This window comes from Gymnoscopelus braueri (assembly GCF_963280865.1).
Source record: "Gymnoscopelus braueri genome assembly, chromosome: 18".
Lineage (NCBI taxonomy): Eukaryota > Metazoa > Chordata > Actinopteri > Myctophiformes > Myctophidae > Gymnoscopelus > Gymnoscopelus braueri.
Genome location: NC_137618.1, coordinates 5,638,951 through 5,659,786, shown reverse-complemented (window position 1 = coordinate 5,659,786; position 20,836 = coordinate 5,638,951). Strand labels below are relative to the sequence as shown.

The 20,836-nt window shown below is 40.4% G+C and overlaps 1 protein-coding gene across 2 annotated transcripts; it reads left to right on the top strand.

Moving 5' to 3' along the window:
* The first annotated feature begins 1,946 nt into the window (after positions 1–1,946).
* LOC308073507 (uncharacterized protein) lies at positions 1,947–16,340 on the top strand. Of its 2 annotated transcripts, XM_080412434.1 has the most exons (6): positions 1,947–2,008; positions 4,682–4,825; positions 7,410–7,853; positions 9,109–9,252; positions 13,189–13,302; positions 14,541–16,340. In XM_080412434.1, the coding sequence occupies exons 2-6, from the start codon at positions 4,717–4,719 to the stop codon at positions 16,103–16,105; spliced, it is 2,376 nt and encodes a 791-aa protein (XP_080268560.1). In that variant the 5' UTR covers positions 1,947–2,008; positions 4,682–4,716; the 3' UTR covers positions 16,106–16,340. The 2 variants fall into 2 exon arrangements, with proteins under 2 accessions (XP_080268560.1, XP_080268561.1); XM_080412435.1 differs by lacking the exon at positions 13,189–13,302.
* Positions 16,341–20,836: the final 4,496 nt, after the last annotated feature.

Sequence of the window (20,836 nt, the reverse complement as noted above, 5' to 3'; positions counted from 1 at the left end):
CACTGCTGTTGTTGGACAATATTCTTTCCAAACATTTATTAGTTCTCAGTACATGGGAATCAACTCTGGGAGACCATACTTTTGTAAAGAAAAAGTTGCATACTGTTATCATTGTAAAATAAATGGTGAGAACGCACAACTCCACACCATAAAATAATATAGACACGGCTTTGAAAGTTTAAAAAAATACCTTTTAATTACTCTTTACTAATAAAACAGCGAACACTTTCACTGGAAAGGGTTTACAAAAAGGCTTACATTGTGCTTACAGTGTTTCTCATTCACTGTTACACAGAAGTAAACACTCTGCAAATTATCAAAAACAGAAATAAATAAAACCAATGTTTTTAAACATTACCAATTGTCTTAAGGTGGACTGAGAGGCGAATTTAATAGTTTACTAGTCACAGAGTTGATCAATTTACTTTATGTGTGTGTGTTAATAACAGCAAACATTATTCAAACACAAATCATGCAAAACTGTAAAAATGTGGAATTTCTAGGAAGTGCAAACCACACTCAAAAGTATAAAATGGTACTGCGTGCAACGTACCTAAATGCAAACATCACTTAAATGTATAATAAACGGGTACAACGTGCAATGTACCAAAGTGCAAACATCACTCAAAAGTGCAACACAGCAAACATAAAGTGCAAACATTGTACACACACACACAACACAAATTGATCAAAAGATAGATGTACGTATATAAAGCAAAACCAGCTCAGTCCAAACATCGCATAGTCCTGTGCTCTAACGTTTTTAGATGATCACAGTAAGCACAAAGACTACAAAATAAAATAAAATACAACTAGATTAAATCAAAACCTAAAAGAAAAACCAAAATGAAATTCCCTCCTGGTGTCTTGGGAAGATGTCAGTTCGGGTCCCTCGCATTCCTCCATTGGCGATGTTCTCCTACAACATAGACACAGGAGACTTTTAGGTAGTTTGTCCAAGGTAAGGTAAATCATCACAGTTATCCCCTGTACGGCCTGCCCCTTTTTTTTGTGGGCAAATATTGGACATTGCCAGCCCCCAGTCTTATGTCTTATGCCTTATCAGGCATTGTTCTTATTTTGAAAAACATTTTTAAAATAGTGAAAATAGATGATTTGCATGCATATATACGTCAGAATCACTTGTCTATGCACATTGTGCAAGTAAGTGTCAATTGGTCACCTGGTAATACCAGACAGACGGAGACAGGAGACGGCTGATGATGCCAACACTTCTAACATACGCACGTGTGCTGGGACACCTCCCCTACAACGCCACACTCTCAGATTACTTCTTGCCTAACAAGAAACAAGAGGTCAGAGGTCAGAAAAGTACCGTTTTCAGCATACGCCCGCACGCGTGCGTATGTCAAAAGTGTTGGCATCATCAGCCGTCTCCTGGCCAGTGTCCACTATTGTCTGAAAACGGCACTTTTCTGACCTCTGACCTCACTGGACGGTCGGCCACACTTTTTTCTACACCTCTCCGGCTTATCTGAGAGTGTGGCGTTGTAGGGGAGGTGTCCCCGCACGCGTGCATATGTCAGAAGTGTTGGCATCATCAGCCGTCTCCTGTAGGCTATAGGCTATGCACTCCTCCTTTGAACAGCATTTATCCATTTAGATAAATTATTAAACCGTTTTTGTTACACAGAAACATAATATGTGTTATATCCTTTTTGCTCTAGAGGGTACTCTTATTCTGAAGAGATCGTCCACCGGAAGTTTTATAGTTGTATTGTTGCTCACGGAACCATAGCACGGAACGGGTGCATTTCTCCTTTCCGACATGTCGCCTTTCCGACGTTGACGAACCCTATACCTAACCCTAACCCTAACCATAACCGCACGCGGAAGCCACTAGTCGGAGTGGTGAGATGTCGGAATGGAAGGAGCACCCCGCACGGAACACAGCTTAATTTTTCATGGTGGTGGGGAGAAAACAACGTGGGGAACAAACAACATGGTGAAAAACGTCTCATAAACGAGGAACAATTTACACTCAGTGGTGAGTCACAGCTCAACTTGTTTATTGTCATTTTAAACCATCAATTGTTGGACATGAATGTTGAACTGAAAGGTTAATGCTGCTGCTCCTTTAGTGTTGTTTGCACCGTTAGCGCCCTTTAGCTCACGGATGCTAACGTTACAATGGCGTTTTCCATAGACTGCTAGCTTCTGTTAGCTAAGCTAGTCCTTTAGTATTGTCTATTTACAGTGGTGGAAAAAGTACTCACTTTTTTTTACTTAAGTAAAAGTATCAATACTGCAATGCATGCAGAAATACTCTGTAACAAGTGAAAGTCCGGTTTTCAAAATTTACTTGAGTAAAAGTACAAAAGTATTGGTATCAAATCATACTTAAAATACCAAAAGTAGAAAGTATTATGCTCAATGTACCCATTACCCAGCTTTCAAAGGTAGACACATCTATTTAAAATAGCAGATCTACAAGCTCACAATGGACGGAGTGATGAGCTTGTAGATCGGCTATTTTCAAATGACCACATTTTATGTTGTAATAATAATACAAATCTACAAAGTAACTAGTAACTAAAGTTTTCAAATAATTGCAGTGTAGTAGAAGTAAAAGTACAGAAAATTGGAAATACTCCATTAAAGTAAAAAATACCTAAACATTGTACTTAAGTACAGTACTTGAGTAAATGTACTTAGTGACTTTACACCACTATCTATGTATCTGTCATCACCAGACCTTCTTAATGCACAGGCTTTGAGGGCTGCAGACCAGAGCACCAGACTCCTGACCAAATAGAAAGGAAGACTAGAGTGGGGGACCCCCAGGGGTCCTTGATGGGGTTCCAGGGGGTCCCCAGATAAATGATTGATAATTAGGAACCAATTGGACCCTTGTGTGGCTGTAACTCTGAGAGTGTACAAATGGAACCAAATGGACCCTTAAGGGTCCATTTGGTTCCATTTGTACACTCTCAGAGTTATGGTCGTCCGTGGTCTAACGCAGGGGTTCTCAAAGTGGGGTCCGGGGACCCCCGTGGCCCCTATATACATCAGCTATTTTCAAAGAATCTTGACATTCTCTGAAAATGTTTGAATATTTTTTGACATTTTTAACACCATAAATCTTGTATTGGGTTCCTCAGTTGGCACATGATCTATTCAGATGGGGGTCCCCGGCCAAACACACATTAATTTAGGGGTCCTTGACGTGAAAAAGTTTGAGAACCACTGGACTAGAGTAACTGGACCCTGAAATGATATCCATGTGCTGCGGAAATATTGTTACATCGGTAGCACATCAGCCAAATGATTGATAGTTTGACGGACCAAATGGACCCTGATTTGGCTTTCTACTACTGTATGTAACTCAGAGAGTGTACAAATGGTCCATTTGGTTACATTTTTAACTCTCCCGAGTTCAATTAACATCGACAATTTAGCAGTGTATATAGTCACAGAGATTAAAATGGTGTCAAATGGGGGTCCATGGGGTCCTATTTTTAATATCTGGAATCTAGAGTTGCAATACCAACCCTTGACAGTCCATACATCCAAACGGAAAAGTCAGATCTGGCAGCTACACAGAAAGCTTGGGTTATCCTCTTTGTAGTTTTTTGTTTTTGTTTCATACATATTCACCGTAGACATGTTACGAGCTACTTTCTGTCAATAAATTCCGTGCAGGTGATTATTTTTGTAAGTGTTGGAGTATGTTGTATAATGTTACTGCATTTAGGTTCCTTCTGATTTTCTTTTTTAAAATATATCGTATATTGCTGTTTGTTTATTCATTTTAGTCCCTATGTATCCCTCCTAACCCCCACAAGGAAGCCAGTAAGCCACATTCACGCATCTTCCTACACAGATACTCCAACATGTCCGTCTGCAGGCTCACATTCATAGGCTACTCACATTCACTCATTCACAACTCGCTACATAATTCTTACATTTAAAAGGACTGCAATGGAGATACGCCATATTGCTTTATTGCATTTTTATCCTTTTGGTACACAAACTTGTGCCTTGCTCGCATTATCCCTTATTTCCGTGTAAAGAAAGACGGGTCTATAGTTTCACAGACGCCAGCTTATAACTATATAAGTGGCCTTGTTGTTAGAGTGTCCGCCCTGAGACTGGGAGGTCGGGATTCGATCCCCGGCCGGGTCATACCAAAGACTAAAAGAAAATGGGACCCAATGCCTCGCTGCTTGGCAGCATCAAGAGTTGGATTGGGGGTAAGCCCCTGCAACATACTAGCATCATGTCCAGGGGGTGTACTTGTAAATCAAACTGCCTCATGCTACAGAAACAGGAGATAGGCTCCTGCCCTATGGGCCTCATGGCTCGGCAAGGCTTAACTTACATTGTCTAAAATATAAAGAAAAAACTAATATCAAATCAAAAGCGTAAGTTTTGCTTTTTGGTCCACATACCACACCGTGCATCTCCACCTGACCTGTGATGTAATTGACTCCGACTTGCTCTCTTCGTACATTAGTTCCTGTTTTTTTGGGGGGTTTTTTTGTGTAATTTATAAGTTACGACGGGTGTGCACAATTAGTTCTCCATTGGCCTGCAGCTTTTGGGAAAAACTGAAAACTACCAGTGCAGTGTTGAAACTCTTCAGTGATCTTCTCTTTGGGATTTAAGGTTACTGAATGTATTTGTTCTCCCTTTTATTTCCTACTGGTGATTTCCATAGAGCACCACAGAGAGAGGTATGCAGTATCAAGAGAAATGGCCTCCAAAAGATATTCAACGACGTCAGAGGAACCACGGGAGATGGACGAGCGCCGTGGACTGTTTGATGCAATGTTTCAACCTGTAGTACAGTTGTACAGGATAGGTATGTACTGATTTAATAACTGGTGGTTTAAGGCTGTAGCAAAGTTGTACAGGATAGGTATGTACTGGAGTTCTCAATGGGCCGGAAAATGTAAGCCTGGCCCGAATGAGTTGAAGCCAGAGCCCTACCCGAGCCTGATCATTATGTTGATTAATCGGTGCCGTGTCATTGTTCCGACGGCTCATTAGTCCGACGGTTACTAAGCCTATACCTAACCCTAACCCTAACCGCACGCCGAAGCCACGTAGTCGGAGTAATGGGATGTCGGACTTATGGGCAGTCCCCGATTAATCAACCCGAGCCTGCCCGACCAAGAAAAAAAAAGGACGCCAGAAACGACTGCATGTTGGCAGAGGCTCAAATCACATAGCAACAAGATGAGGATAAGAGAGCGAGGGAGACAGAGAGAGGACATGGTGATAGATGGTTGCATCCAACCAACTTGTTGCATCCAACCAACTTCTAGTTGTGAGTTTGTGTGAAGAACGTGCCTCAGTTCATTGGACACACAAATGCATGCACGCCTCACGTTTTAAAACATCCATGATATAAAAATGACTCACTAGTGCAAACGGGAGGGGATCAGTGGGTACATTTTCACATACTTATGTAAATGAAATGCAACACATTGGTGCACGTCGCAATGCAACACGTTGTGAGCTTGTAGATGTGCTATTTTCAATAAGATATTGGAAAAAAAAGTCCTGGCACAAAATATTTTCAGATGGAGGTCCACGGCCAAACAATATACATTGTGGGGTTCACACTTGTTGTATGATGTGTGAAACAGCTTACAAGTCCACGTTGCTCTTATTTTGAATTCCACCAATCGGAATCAAATACGATTTACTTTCATCTGACTTGACGACTGTGCTGCTCTGTTCTCTGGAAATTACTTGTATCGTCACGATTTGTCAGTGCTTCGCTGTTTTGAATCTGGCTTAAGGAACCGACGTAAATGGTAAAGCTTGTGATACGGAAAGCTTTAAAAGCTGTTGTCGGCCGCATTAAAACATTTTCACACGTCGTCTAGTAATTGTCAATGAAAGATGAATGAGCACTGATCTGATCCTGTGAAACTCCCGCGGTGACACGTCGTGTCTCACGCACTCGTCTGTGCCAAAGTTAATGGTTGCACTGCATGCGCAGGTAAAGAGTAGTAGAATATAAGTTGTTTGTGATACGCTGGCTTTAGCTGTACAGAGCGAGAGGAGATACGGTCCATATCCTTACCTTTTGCAACGTTAATAGCCTATCTTTACATTACATTACATTATAGTCATTTAGCAGACGCTTTTATCCAAAGCGACTTACAATAAGTGCATTCAACATAGGTAGGGAACGAAACTACTAATCACCAGAAGTCTTAAGTGCATTTTCTGCTAAAACGGGCAACCAAGAGTATACCTAGCGCTAAGGTAAAAGTGCAATATATCAGCTACCTACTTTCTTAAACAGATGAGACAAATAGCTAAATCAAATGAGCAAGAGCTAAAACAAATATGTGTATTGACTTAAGAAGATCCAATGAAACAATACAATAATAAAACAAGAGTTCGTACAACTAGTTAACAACAAGTAGGCAAGTCGAAGAGGAAGGGTAGTGTTTCCTGAAGAGGTGGGTTTTCAGCCTGCGGCGAAAGATGGGCAGTGACTCTACTGTCCTGACATCAGTGGGGAGTTAATTCCACCACTGTGGGGCCAGAACAGAAAAAGTGGTGACCGTGTAGATCGGCCAGAAGGACCTTGCATGTTGTTATGTAGATTATATGATAATGAGGAAAAATAAAATCGCTTCATTATGAGACTATGGTCGAACAAATTAGCTAGGGTGGACCGCCATAGAATAGTTAATTCATGGGAAACACTGAGCTCTTCCACAGTGCATATTGTTCATGTTGTAAAAAAGTGAATTTGAGCAAGGCCACAACTTATTCCATTCATTCGTCAGTTTTTCTTCCACAACAGTCACAAGTAGCTTCACTAAGTAGACTTAAATTTGAAGGTGCCCACAGTTGCTTTACAATACAAAAACTCAAAAAAGTGCTCCTCGGAGCACAGGTCTCCGCCAGGTCAGGTACGTTATTCTGGCCTCCTGGTGGCGCTACAATAGGCCAATGTGAAAAGGGTGCCAACCGTGCCATGTATTCTTGCATTGACACTGCATTCATGATTTGAGGCATTTTGTTCCAAAAATGTGTTTTGCTAAATTAGACCTGCTGGTGGCGCTATAACAGGCCAATGTGAGAAGGGTGGCATTTCTTCCACGGCCTAGGAAACATTATGGTTTATAATATAAATTAGTATGGTCTGGTTCAGTTTTATACAGGAATATTAGCCTGTTTATAAAAAAAAGTGACTTTAGAAAAGAAGTCAAATTTTGGCCATATTGCCCAGTACTAATTAAGTGAAATACTGGTGAAAAGGCATTGGGCATCACTGTCCAGTGAATAAGAAGAAACTCCTTCTTTACAACCTCTGTTCCCTACTCTACAAACCATGTCGCACTTTAGTATTAAAGTCCATGTTCATGTCAAATCAAAGTCCTTATTATTAAAGTCCTTATTCTACTCCTTAATTCCAGACCAGTCCAGCCTGCAGGTGAAGATGAGTTCTCCAGCCAGGACATTTTCTATTAAACGGGAACCTGAAGACCTCCTTAAACAAGAACCTGAAGACTGCCTTAAACAAGAACCTGAACATTGCCTTAAACAAGAACATGAACATTACTTTAAACAGGAACCTGAAGACCACCTTAAACAAGAACCTGAAGACCACCTTACACAGGAACCTGAAGACCACCTTAAACAAGAACCTGAAGACCACCTTAAACAGGAACCTGAAGACCACCTTACACCAGAACCTGAAGACCACCTTAAACAGGAACCTGAAGACCACCTTAAACAAGAACCTGAACACTACCTTAAACAAGAACCTGAAGACCACCTTAAACAGGAACCTGAAGACCACCTTAAACATGAAACTGAAGACCACATAAAACATGAAACTGAAGACGACCTAGACACCAGTAAGTTGATTACAAATCAAAGCTGAGTGCATCTCAATCCATGCCCATTGATCTACATGCGACGTATAACACATAGATAGATCTACATGTGACATATAACACATAGATAGATCTACATGTGACATATAACACATAGATAGATCTACATGTGACATATAACACATAGATAGATCTACATGTAACGTATAACACATAGATAGATCTACATGTGACATATAACACATAGATAGATCTACATGTAACATATAACGCATAGATAGATCTACATGTGACATATAACACATAGATAGATCTACATGTGACATATAACACATAGATAGATCTACATGTGACATAACACATAAATAGATATGATCTACATGTGACATATAACACATAAATAGATATGATCTACATGTGACATATAACACATAGATAGATCTACATGTGACATATAACACATAGATAGATCTACATGTGACATATAACACATAGATAGATCTACATGTGACATATAACACATAGATAGATATGATCTACATGTGACATATAACACAAAGATATATGCGTGTTTTTGTCTGCAACCATACATTTATTAACCACTTTCAACCCTTTTGGGCAAGTCATTATAGGCGAACCTTTTCGAACATTTATCTTTTCCCCCTTCCAAACAACAGTTCACAACATGTCGCCACATGACTCATTGTGAGCTTGTAGGTCCTCCACTATGTTCACTATTTTAGAAATGGTGCTTAAAGGTAGGGTAAGTGATATATATATATATTCAAGCTTAAAGTACTCTTCAAAACTCTTTAAAGTTGTATTCTGATAGTAATCATTGCTATAGATATTTAAGCTTGGGTCAGTGCAATGAATGGAGTCTGATTTCACCTTCCCAGAGTAAAACTTCTTTGGTACTAAACCCAATATACTTCTAATATCTGATAATAATATCTAATAATCTGATCCTGATAGCATTATTGCATGCGCAGTTGCCCACTACAGACGAACACCAAAACTCTCGCCCCAAAACAGTCACCCCGGGGGAAATCCGGTGGTATTCAGCTGGTATTCCTAAACGTAACCTCATTAAACTATATGAGTACTATCAGAATATAGAGCTATTTAACACTTATTTTAAACAAAGTAAATCACTTACCCTACCTTTAAGTGGTAACTTAAAGGTAGGGTAGGGTTTGTTTTCTGAAATGACTGCTCTGGTTGCATATATATATATGTATATATATATATAAAATTGTACTGGTGATTTCCACAGACCACCACATAAAGAGATCTACAGTATCAAGAGAGATGGCCTCCAAAAGATATTCAACGATGTCAGAAGAACCACAAGAGATGGATGAGCGACGTGGACTGTTTGATGCAATGTTTCAACCTGTAGTACAGTTGTACAGGATGGGTATGTATGTTTGATTTACTAGGGCTGCCCCGATCAAACTTTTCATTTTCACTTTCGATACTGATACTGCAGCCTTGAGTATCAGTCGATATCAGTGTTGGGCTTGTTACAAAAAAAGGGATTTATTATTCATTACTCGTTACTTGTTTCAAATGTAATATTATTACCTTACTCATTATTCCCTGCCAAAAGTAACTTGTTACACTACTCGTTACTTTACTTTTCCGTTACACCCCACACAATTAGTAATTGCATCCTTTCTCCTCCAAATTCTAACTTTGCATACTGTGCAACACCAGTTTTTTCTGCAGCCCACAGAGTAAAATTCTCATTCTAAAATGGCTAGTTCCATCCTTTGATTCTGATTGGCTGGTTCCTTTTTAGTAGACGTGATAAAACAGACTATAATCTACTCCTTACATCAGCTTATATCAATCACAGGTGTGTTATTTGTTTATTTATACAGTGATCCAGCATATCTGTAGCTGAACGATGGAAGGGAGCACTTGTTTTCATTACAAGCCCCGGCTGTTTGGGGCTTCTAAGCACCGCCCGTGTGGGACGGCAAGTGACTGGGGGGCTTCGGGTGGGGCTTGTAAGTAAACAAGCGCGAAAACCATCTGTGCTGGAAGGCTATGGCTAGCAGTTTTCAAGGGAAGTTCACAGACGTAGTAGCTAAATCTGGCTTTAACAAAAAGGGGAATTTATATCAAACATATTGGTTACAATGAGATTGAGCTAACAGTTCAGTTTTGTTTCTCTGTGTTTGTTTGGGAACATTTGACGTCTAACATACAGCCTGGCTGGACTATAATAATAATAATAATAATAATAATAATAATAATTTATATAGCGCTTTCCGGAGTATTCAAAGTCGCTTTACAAAATGGCAACAAAATAAAATAAAAACTTTGAAAAGGGGGGATTAGGATTAGGTAGGGAATGCAAGTCTGAAAAGGTAGGTTTTGAGTGTGGTTTTGAACTTGGCGAGGGTGGGGGCATCTTTAATGTGAACTGGGAGTGAGTTCCAGAGGGAAGGGGCGGCCGCCGAGAAGGCCCTGTCACCCCAGGTTTGTTTTTTTTGTTCTGGGGATGTCCAGTTGGTTGGCATCACAATACCTGAGGGGGAGTAGCGTTGGGGAGTTCAGAGAGGCAGCGGGGAGCCTGGTTGTTGTGGGCCTTGTGGGTGGTGATTAGTATTTTGAAATCTATTCTGTGCTTGACTGGGAGCCAGTGAAGGTTTGGCTGAGTAAACAGGCACTCGTCTCTGTCGGGAGGAAGTTGCTCTTCCTGGTAGCCTTGAACTACTTTCTTGTAGAAGTTGTTCTTGTGCTGAATTATTGTCTCCGCCAGGCCGAAAGGCATGGCGAGAGAGTATGTTTTGCCCCCTGTCCGTCCGTCCGTCCGTCCGTGTGTCCGTCCGTCATTCTGTCTGTGTACAGCTAATCTCCGGCACCGTTGGCTTGATCGCAGCAAAACTGTGCACACACACTCCCTGGATGCCACAGCAGAACCTCTTCCCCAAATGACATGGGCCTTTTATAGCGCCACCAGGAGGCCGATTTGTGCAAAACATATTTTTTGACAGTACTCCTACAGATTGTGTCCTAAAATCTCACAAATCGGTACACAGTATCTCTATAGTCATTAAACGAAACGAGTCTTTCAGATTTTTCACATTCCATCCATATTTCCACTATGCCGAGAAAGAAATGCCACTTGAATATTTTCTAATCAGCCTCATGGTGGCGCTATAACAGGCCGATTCATGTTTTTACTTATAACTGCACCGATCTGTGTAAAACTTTGTATGCACACTCCCTAGAGGTCAAGGAAAAACCTTTGCCCTGCATTTTTCACATCTGCCTTTTATAGCGCCACCAGGAGGCCGACTTATGTAAAACAATTTTTTTTAGATTACTCATTCCGATTTTATCCAAATTTCACGCAAATCGGTACACATGATCTCTATAGTCATGTGATCAAGACGGATGTGTTTGATTGTTCATATTCCATCCTGATTGGCTAAGATTTACATCTAAAGTTTGCAGTAGTGGCTTGTTTTGAACAAAATGCCGCAAATCATGTCCGATTGTGGTCAAACTTTGCACGCACATTCACACTATGTTGAGGAACAAATGCCACCCTTCTAACATTGGCCTGTTATAGCGCCACCAGCAGGTATAATTAAGCAAAACACATTTTTTTGAACAGAATGCCTCAAATCCTGAATGCAGTGTCCAATTGCCGTGCCAGGCCTAAGAAGAAATGGCACCCTTTTCACATTAGCCTATTATAGCGCCACCAAGAGACCACAATAACCTACCTGACCTGGCGGAGACCTGTGCTCCGAGGAGCACTTTTTCTAGTTAAGAACTGTTTTAATTGGGACGTGTATGTTACCGTTTTAGAAAAGCAATAAGCCACGCAAGGTCTCAGTTTACCTCTATTTTATAATGCGCCCCTCAGCCATTATAAAATACTGCGACCTCTAGTGGCATATTGCTTTATTGTTGATTTGAGTGTACATATGAAATGGTTCCTTTGGTTCCATTTAGAGACTCATTTGAATTAAATACACACTAAGGATTTGACTCCTTTTTTTTTGTCATAATTGTTTTCACTGTAACCTGCTATGGTCTACGATTAAGATCCAGCTTCTTAGGCTGTTAAGCCGCAGATCGTTTTGGCATGAGTTTAATAATGCTGTAAATTCATTGTAGGTGTTTGAGGTGGTGTTTATCGCAGAGGAAAGGTCCGCCTACCGCCACACAAATTATGTTTGACAATGTTCTTGTCATCTTTAGTCCTGACAAAATCAAATAATGAGAATATCTCCAGCCAGTGAATGTCCATCAAGAAAACTCAGCGGTGGTGAACCAGTTTGATCCGGTTTAGGGCCCGCCCTTCCATATCCGATAATTCACACACACACACACACACACACACACACACACACACACACACACATAGATGCATGCACTTTCCGTATCTGCTCAGTCCCAGTCTACCTACCTACCGACGGACCAACAACAACACGGTCACGGAATGAAAAGTAACCAAAGACTTGACTCTCAAGCTTGCAATACCACCAAGGCTCGTGAAAATTGTAAAACCAGATACTATATGTCACGTTTCTTCTCTGAAAACAGTCAGCTAGGGTGGAACATATCAAAGATATTGATTGGCATTTGCGGACTTGTGAGGCGCACCGTTGCTCCAATCCGTACAAAACTTGGCACAAGCACTGGTGGGGTCTGGCATGAAAATAGTTACACCAGGGGCCATGTGATGGGACCCCTGGGCGCCACAGGTGCACCGTTGTTCCAATCCGCACCAAACTTGGCACAAACACTGCTCAGGAGTCTGCCATGATGACAATAGTCACACCAGGGGGCATGTGTGCCCCGGCCTAGGGAACAACGTTGCTCCAATCCGCACCAAACTTGGCACAGACACTGTTCAAGGGTCTGCCATGGCAATAGTCACACTAAGGTCCATATGTGGCCCCCATGGGCCAGGAGTATCTATACTTTAACTCAAGCACTGGGGTTGAGTTCTCTGTCCACCACTGGATATACATTTTCAGTGCAATGTTTTTTATATTCAAAGTTGTTGGGATTATGAATTAAAGGGGATAAAAACAATTGGGAATAGTTTTGAGTCGAGAATTGTGTTTTGAAATGCAAATAGATTTTGAATCGGATCATGACCCCATGAATCTGAATCGAATCGTGGGATACCAAAAGATTCACACCCTTAGTAAAAAGGTATCTGATGTCTGTCTTTGATAAAACGTTTCTTTACAACCTCTGTTTACTCTGTTTCATATTGAACCTTCATCTACAACCTTACAGGTGATGATTATTAACGTCCTCATTCCTGTCAAATCAAAGTCCTTATTATTAGAGTACTTACTCTACTCCTTCATTCCAGACCAGTCTGTGGAGTCCCGCCTGCAGGTGAAGATGAGTTCTCCAGCCAAGGCTGTTTCTATTGAACAGGAACATGAAGACCACCTTAAACATGGCCGTGATGACCTGGATCTCAGTAAGTTTTATTTATTTAACATTTTACAATTACAATTTAGGCATTTAGCAGATGCTCTTATCCAGAGCTAATTACAATAAGCAAGGCAATCTCATAGGCAGAATGAGAGAGTGTAGTGCAGGGGTGTCAAACTAAATGCGGTCCAGTGTGGCCCCCGACATGGTTTTCAAAAAAGGAAAATCTAACTGCCTCTGAAGAGAATGCTGCTCACCCCCACTCCCCCAACTGTCCTGCTGATGGTCCGTTAATTAATGGCTGTAGAGAGGCTAACAGTTAACTGTCTATTCAACTAGTCGTGGCCACTCTTTGCAAGCACTTGTTGCACTCGCAGGAATAGGCTTAACACGGACACGGAGAGGCCAAAGAACCACATTTTTAGCTACAGCTAAAAAGTAAAAAGTTGTATAAGCCACTACATTAAATTTGTATACAAATCTTAATATAGGAATGGACGAAGGTGACGTCAATTCCTTCTAGCAGAGTCGAGGGATCATTCCTAAGTTGCGTTAGAGCGCCCTCTTGTGGAATTTTTGCTTAAAAGAGGTAGATCTACGTTTATGGCACTCAACGGTTGGATTTGAAACGAAGTAGATATACGTCCTTGGCACTCAATGCGTTAAAAGTCATCAGTAAACCGGGGCGCCTGATGGAGGGGAAGGGAACTGGTTGGAATAACGTGTTCCTTCCATGCGCTACGTCCTACCGGGGAAACTCCCCCCTGTCAGGTGACAAGAAGGTCAGTTGGCTCTCATGCATATTGAAGGAAGCATGAGCTCGGCCCTGGCCTCCCTGGCTGTGGGGGACTGGTGTAGCGCTGATGTAGGGCTGGTGTAGCGCCCAGGATCACTTAGGAAATTGGCACCGGGTGAAAAAAATGGGTTACAAAAATCGCGTTTTTTTTTTTTTGTAAAATCATCATCAGTAAAATCTTAAAATCAACTCTGAAACTAGTTATTATCAGTCTAAAGTTTAAACAATAAAAAATACATTTTGTTAACCACTTGCACCCCAGCATCTATATTCTGGGGGAACATTAGCCAGAAATAGCATATATAAAAGCTCACAACGTGTTGCAAAAAGAGATTTGGTTCTCCACAATGTAACTGTGAGCATTTCTTTGGCACAATAAACGGTGATGATGATTATTGTCCCATACCTAGTGGGGACCAGGGGAATCTGAACAGAGGTGGCCAAAAGCCAATGTTAAATGTTTTCTTCTCATTTTATATTTTGCCTAGACTCCCTGCACCTCCCTTTGTCTAAAGAGCTTTACCCTGAAGAGGAGAGGAGATCCAGTCTGGTCCAAGAGGAACCAGAGCCTCCACAATTGAAAGAAAATCAGGAGGAGCTACCTCGTAGACCAGAGGACGCTGATGGGTCAACGTTGACATTACTAGCAGAAAGTGAAGATGAAGACGAAAACACCGAGACAGAGCCCGTAGCCAGCACCTCAACCCAACGCATGACAATGCAAGCTGATGTGGAGGACTGTGGAAAATTACAATCAACTAGTGATGACCATTTCCTCTCTTCACACTGTTCTGAAACTGAAGACAGCGATGAGTGGGAGGAGACTAGGGAAGGTCAGTTGGCTTTAAACACACTGAAATCACGCACTAGTCAAGATGTGGAAGCACAGCTCTCTCTGGACCAGAAATCATCAAAACAAACTAAATCCATGAGTAGTCACATAGGGAAGAAAAGGTTTAGTTGTACAGAGTGTGGCAAAGTGTTTAATCAAAAGGGAGGTCTGAACGCACACACAATGCTTCATACTGGGAAATATCCCTTTACTTGTAAAGTTTGTGGCAAAGGATTTAGTGGAAGGGGTCATCTAAAAAATCACATGAGGACTCACACAGGGGAAAAGCCCTTTACGTGTACCGTTTGTGGTAAAGTCTTCAGTCAAAAAAGTTCTGTTTCAATTCACATGAGGATTCATACAGGGGAAAAGTCCTTTACTTGTACAACTTGTGGCAAAGGCTTCGGTCAAAAGTTCATATTGCAAGAACACATGAAAACTCATTCAGGGGAAAGGCCCTTCACCTGTTCAGTTTGTGGCAAAGGCTTTAAATCATCCTCAAATCAGCGGAGTCACATGAGGACTCATTCAGGGGAAAAACCTGCTAGTTGCACAATTTGTGGTAAAGGCTCTAGTGATCTAAAAAGACACATGATGACTCATACAGGGGAAAAGCCCTTTACTTGTACAGTTTGTGATAAACGCTTCAGTGGGAAGGGTGATCTAAAGAAACACATGAGGAAACATACAGGGGAAAGGCCCTGTGCTTGTGCTGTTTGTGGCAAAGGCTGTTATAACACAGCTACTTTAAAAATGCACATGAGGACTCACACAGGGGAAAAGCCTTTTACTTGCAGGGATTGTGGCAAAACCTTTAGTCGAAAGACTCACCTAGAATCACACATGAAGATACATACAGGGGAAAAGCCATTTACTTGTACAGTTTGTGGTAAAGGCTTTAGTCGAATGGAAGTTCTAAAAGTTCACATGAGGACCCATACAGGGGAAAAGCCTTTTACTTGTACAGTTTGTGGCAACGGCTTTAGTTGTATGAATAATCTTAAGGTGCACATGAAGATCCATACAGGGGAAAAGCCGTTTACTTGTACAGTTTGTGGTAAAGGCTGTAGTCGAATGGATGTTCTAAACAATCACATGAGAACTCATACAGGTGAAAAGCCTTTTACTTGTACAGTTTGTGTCAAAGGCTTTAGTTGTATGAATAATCTTAAGGTGCACATGAAGAGGATCCATACAGGGGAAAAGCCCTTTACTTTTTAAGGTTATGGCAAAGGTCTCAGATTAATGCCTAATTTACACAAACACATGAGTACTCATAATAGGTAAACACTGCATAGTTATTTTGTGGCAAATGCTTTGCTCAAAATGCACATCTGATAGGGAGAAGCTGTTAGTTGAACAGTAGCAAATGTTTTTTTTTCTTTATTTTGGTTTATAATGACAAGTCATAGACACTAAAGTACAGGAATTGCATAATTTGATTAAATCAATTGATTAAATTAAACAATTCCTCTGCTAATTGTCATGTTTATGGAAACATCCTACAGTTTTCAATGGGTTAGAATGTACACATCAGTCTGTCGAAATGTGTCAGTGTTTACAAATACACTATATTCATGAATATATGAATGTAATAATTCAGCAATAAAGTTCTGACAAGCTGTTAAGAGTTGTGTTGTTGTTCACTGTGTGTTGACATGTATGTTGTCTGGACTGTCAAATTATCATAGCACATATTTAGTAGGTGCCAGAGGGACAGTGTTGATTTCGTCAGCTATTTTTTAGTCTTAGTCCAGTTTCAATGACGGTTGTTAGTTTTTATCACATTTAGTCAAACTCATCCTTTTTTGTATTTAGTCTAGTTTTAGTCGACTAAAGGTCGAGCATTTTAGTCTTTATCTTAGTCCAAGAAATTGTCTAGTTTTAGTCGACAAAAACTGTTGACATTTTAGTCAAGTTTTAGTCATGACAATTATATTAGCCCTTTTACTTTTTTTGTCAGCAGATTATCAGCAGGGTAAATATAAACTACTCACAAATCATTCACTAGTAGTAGTGTGATTGATTGATTGAATGCTGTATTTAGAAGTTTGCAGAAACAAAGCACATGATAGTACAGTTCCAATACAAGGTCAGCTAAAAAAAAATTGATTTATAGCAGCAAGCTTCATATTACATGACGGTCATATCATGATAGTCATGACGAAACTTAAACCTGTTTTTTGCACTTTCTCCATAAATATAAAGTGCTTATTCCGTGGCCACGGATGTTACAATTTACTTCGGGTGGGTATAAGTACCCGTATCTTCTGTATTGTTCAATAAAAAGCATTTTAATCCGATTGGCGGTTATTTTCTCAGTTATAGTGTATCAGAGTGCAATTACACCTCCCAACCGATAGGGTCACGTGGTTGAAAGCATGGAGAAAATACGGAGAAAATGGCCACCGATCGGATTTAAATGTTTTTTATTGAACAATACGGAAAATATGGGTACTTATGGGTTACCCGAACAGAATGGACCCTTCGCTAAACCCCACCCCAAAAGCGATTGTCCAATGCCAGCTTAGCAACCGTTGTTAGCCTGGCACAGGTCTGGCAAGCTTTCGTCACCTGCCATAGCTGTCAATGTTATTTCGCCCGCACACACAATCATTTGCAACATAATAGCAAGAATAGGAATACCACGATAACGCAATGGTGACTATGAACCACGTACCCAAACCCGTTGGAGGCTGCTTTTCCCAAGCTGAAATCTGCACTTAAACTGCAAGGCTGAATATGGCTGTGTTGTTGAACACATACACAGCTTAACGTCAGGAAAGTTACACGACACGACTCACTCGCCCATGTGGTGTCAATAATAGGCTACTAATCACCGTGATCGTAACAAAATTCAGAATCACAGCGCTGCCTGTTTCGGATTCCGCACGTTAAAGTATATTCATTCATTTGTTCGTCTATTTAAACTGCTACTGTAGTCTTACCCTGCGGTACATGAAAACTCCTGTTACAGTCATGGATCAACTTCAACCTGGTGTTTGCACTTTCTCCATTTACGGTCCGTACATATATATAAACGTTCAGATTTCAAATATAAATTGCTTACCCTATGGCCACGGATGTTAAAATGATGCACGGGACTCTCAAAAGTACCCGTATATTCTGTATTGTTCAATAAAAAGCATTTTAATCCGATCGGTGGCCATTTTCTCATAGAGTTATAATGTATCAGAGTGCAATACACCTACCAACCGATAGGGTCGCTTTGTTGAAAGCATATGGAGAAAATGGCCACCGATCAGATTAAAATGCTTTTTATTGAACAATACGGATGATACGGGTACTTTTGAGAGCCCGTACATAAATGTAACATCCGTGGCCATGGGATAAGCACTTTATATTTGAAATATGAACGTTTCTGTAGATGTACGGGCTATAAATGGAGAAAGTGCAAACACCAGGTTGAAATTCATCCATGACGGTCGAGACAGACGACCATCGTGTATCCATGGCTATTACTCCCTCTAACATTTCCCGTGTTTTTAGTTTATTGAAATAATGTCATGCACATTTGTCCAGTGCATAGCCTACTGCAGGCCTTGTTGACTAGATTTAGAAGAGATTTTGAAGCTATTGCTTCTGAAATGATCGATTATTTTTAAGGGGAAAAGCCGTCATTTAACATGCAAGTCAATGGGTGAGAAGCAGAGATTGCCAGGCGCTGCCAGGCCTGGGTGTGACTAACTCCGCACCACCAGTCACAGAGTGGAGTGGGTGGGGCTTAGCGAAGGGTCCATTGTAACATCCCTGGCCATGAGGTAAGGACTTTATATTTGAAATCTGAACGTTTGTGTAGATGTACAGGTGTAAGTTTATCGCTACATGCTAAGAAGCTAACTATTCTTCAGCATTAGTTTGGGCACTTTGGGGTCGGATTAGTGTTTTTGTTGGAACATTAAGCCGACACGCAACACCACGTTTAATGTTACGTTGTAAACAACCACCACCAAACCTTTTGTCAACTTAACTCGATTTCTTTGTGGTGAACGCTTGTCTCTTCAAGTTGTTGTGTTTTTCCGGGACCGTACCTATGTTCCCCAGGTTCTATGTTCCCCGCAAAAAAGGTTCTATGTTCCCCACTTACCCAAAAAAGGTTCTATGTTCCCTGGGTTCTATGTTCCCCTTTTACCTAAAAAAAGGTTCTATGTTCCCCGTTTACCCCCAAAAAGGTTATATGTTCCCCATTAAAAAAAAAGGTTCTATGTTCCCCCCTCACCCAAAAATGCAGGAAACATAATTTTTTTATTTCCAATTATTAATAACATCTCTGAACACACACAACTGAACATAATGGGGAGAAATTACTATCAGAAACTTGCCCGCCCCTTTCCCCTGGCGGCCATCTTAGTGATATAGAGCACCTTGTAGCAACTCATAATGTAATAACGGCGTAATAACAGTTCATAATATAATAAACTAAATGTCATAAAAGCTCATAATGTAATAAAATCATGAGCGATAGCGTAATAACAGGTTTTTGCATAATATAATAACGTAATAATTTGTTACATTAAGATTTTTTTTGTAAGATATTTTTTTGGCTGTATCTGCCTTTTTATATAGATAGTATACAGTAGTCAGAGAGGAAATGGGGAGAGAGAGATGGAAATGACACACAGCAAAGGCCGTCGGGATCGGGAGTCAAACCCGCGCCACGCTGTGCCCGGACCGCCACGCCAGCCGTCCGGGCCATAACTGCTCAAATTGTTTAGAAAAGTGTTACATCTTATAATCAGTATCATGGTCAGTGTCATGGTCAGCATCATGCTCAGTTTCATGGCAAGTGTCAGTATCATGGTCAGTATCATGGTCAGTATCATGTCAATATAATGTCAATATCATGGTAGTATCATGGTAGTGTCATGGTCAGTATCATGTCAGTATCATGTCAATATCATGGTAGTATCATGGTAGTGTCATGGTCAGTATCATGTCAGTATCATGTCAATATCATGTCAATATCATGTCAATATCATGGTAGTATCATGGTCAGTATCATGTCAATATCATGTCAATATCATGGTAGTATCATGGTAGTGTCATGGTCAGTATCATGTCAGTATCATGTCAATATCATGTCAATATCATGTCAATATCATGGTAGTATCATGGTAGTGTCATGGTCAGTATCATGTCAGTATCATGTCAATATCATGTCAATATCATGTCAATATCATGGTAGTATCATGGTCAGTATCATGTCAATATCATGTCAATATCATGGTAGTATCATGGTAGTGTCATGGTCAGTATCATGTCAGTATCATGTCAATATCATGTCAATATCATGTCAATATCATGGTAGTATCATGGTAGTGTCATGGTCAGTATCATGTCAGTATCATGTCAGTATCATGTCAATATCATGTCAATATCATGGTAGTATCATGGTCAGTATCATGTCAGTATCATGTCAGTATCATGTCAATATCATGTCAATATCATGTCAATATCATGGTAGTATCATGGTCAGTATCATGTCAGTATCATGTCAGTATCATGTCAGTATCATGGTCAGTATATCAGGGGCGTCACTACCGTCACGCAGACAACGCGGTTGCGTTGGGGCCCATGACGTTAGGGGCACCTCCTCACCCAGGAAAAATAATAATATATATATATATATATATATATATATATATATATATATATATATATATATATATATATATATATATATATTTAGGAAAAAAATGAATTAAAAAAAAATTATATCTAAAGATGTGTGGTTCAACCCCTTCAATCCTAAAAATATTGTACTTACCACATAACTACTGTGAACAATGTAGAAATAAGCACTGGCATTTCTTTTATTAGAAATCTTATTTTCCAGCCCTGCATGGAAAAGCAGTTTTGAAATGTACCTTGTTTTTGACAATTCATTATGTTAAAACATCCCAAAACATGTCTGACATTACACTAAATGTG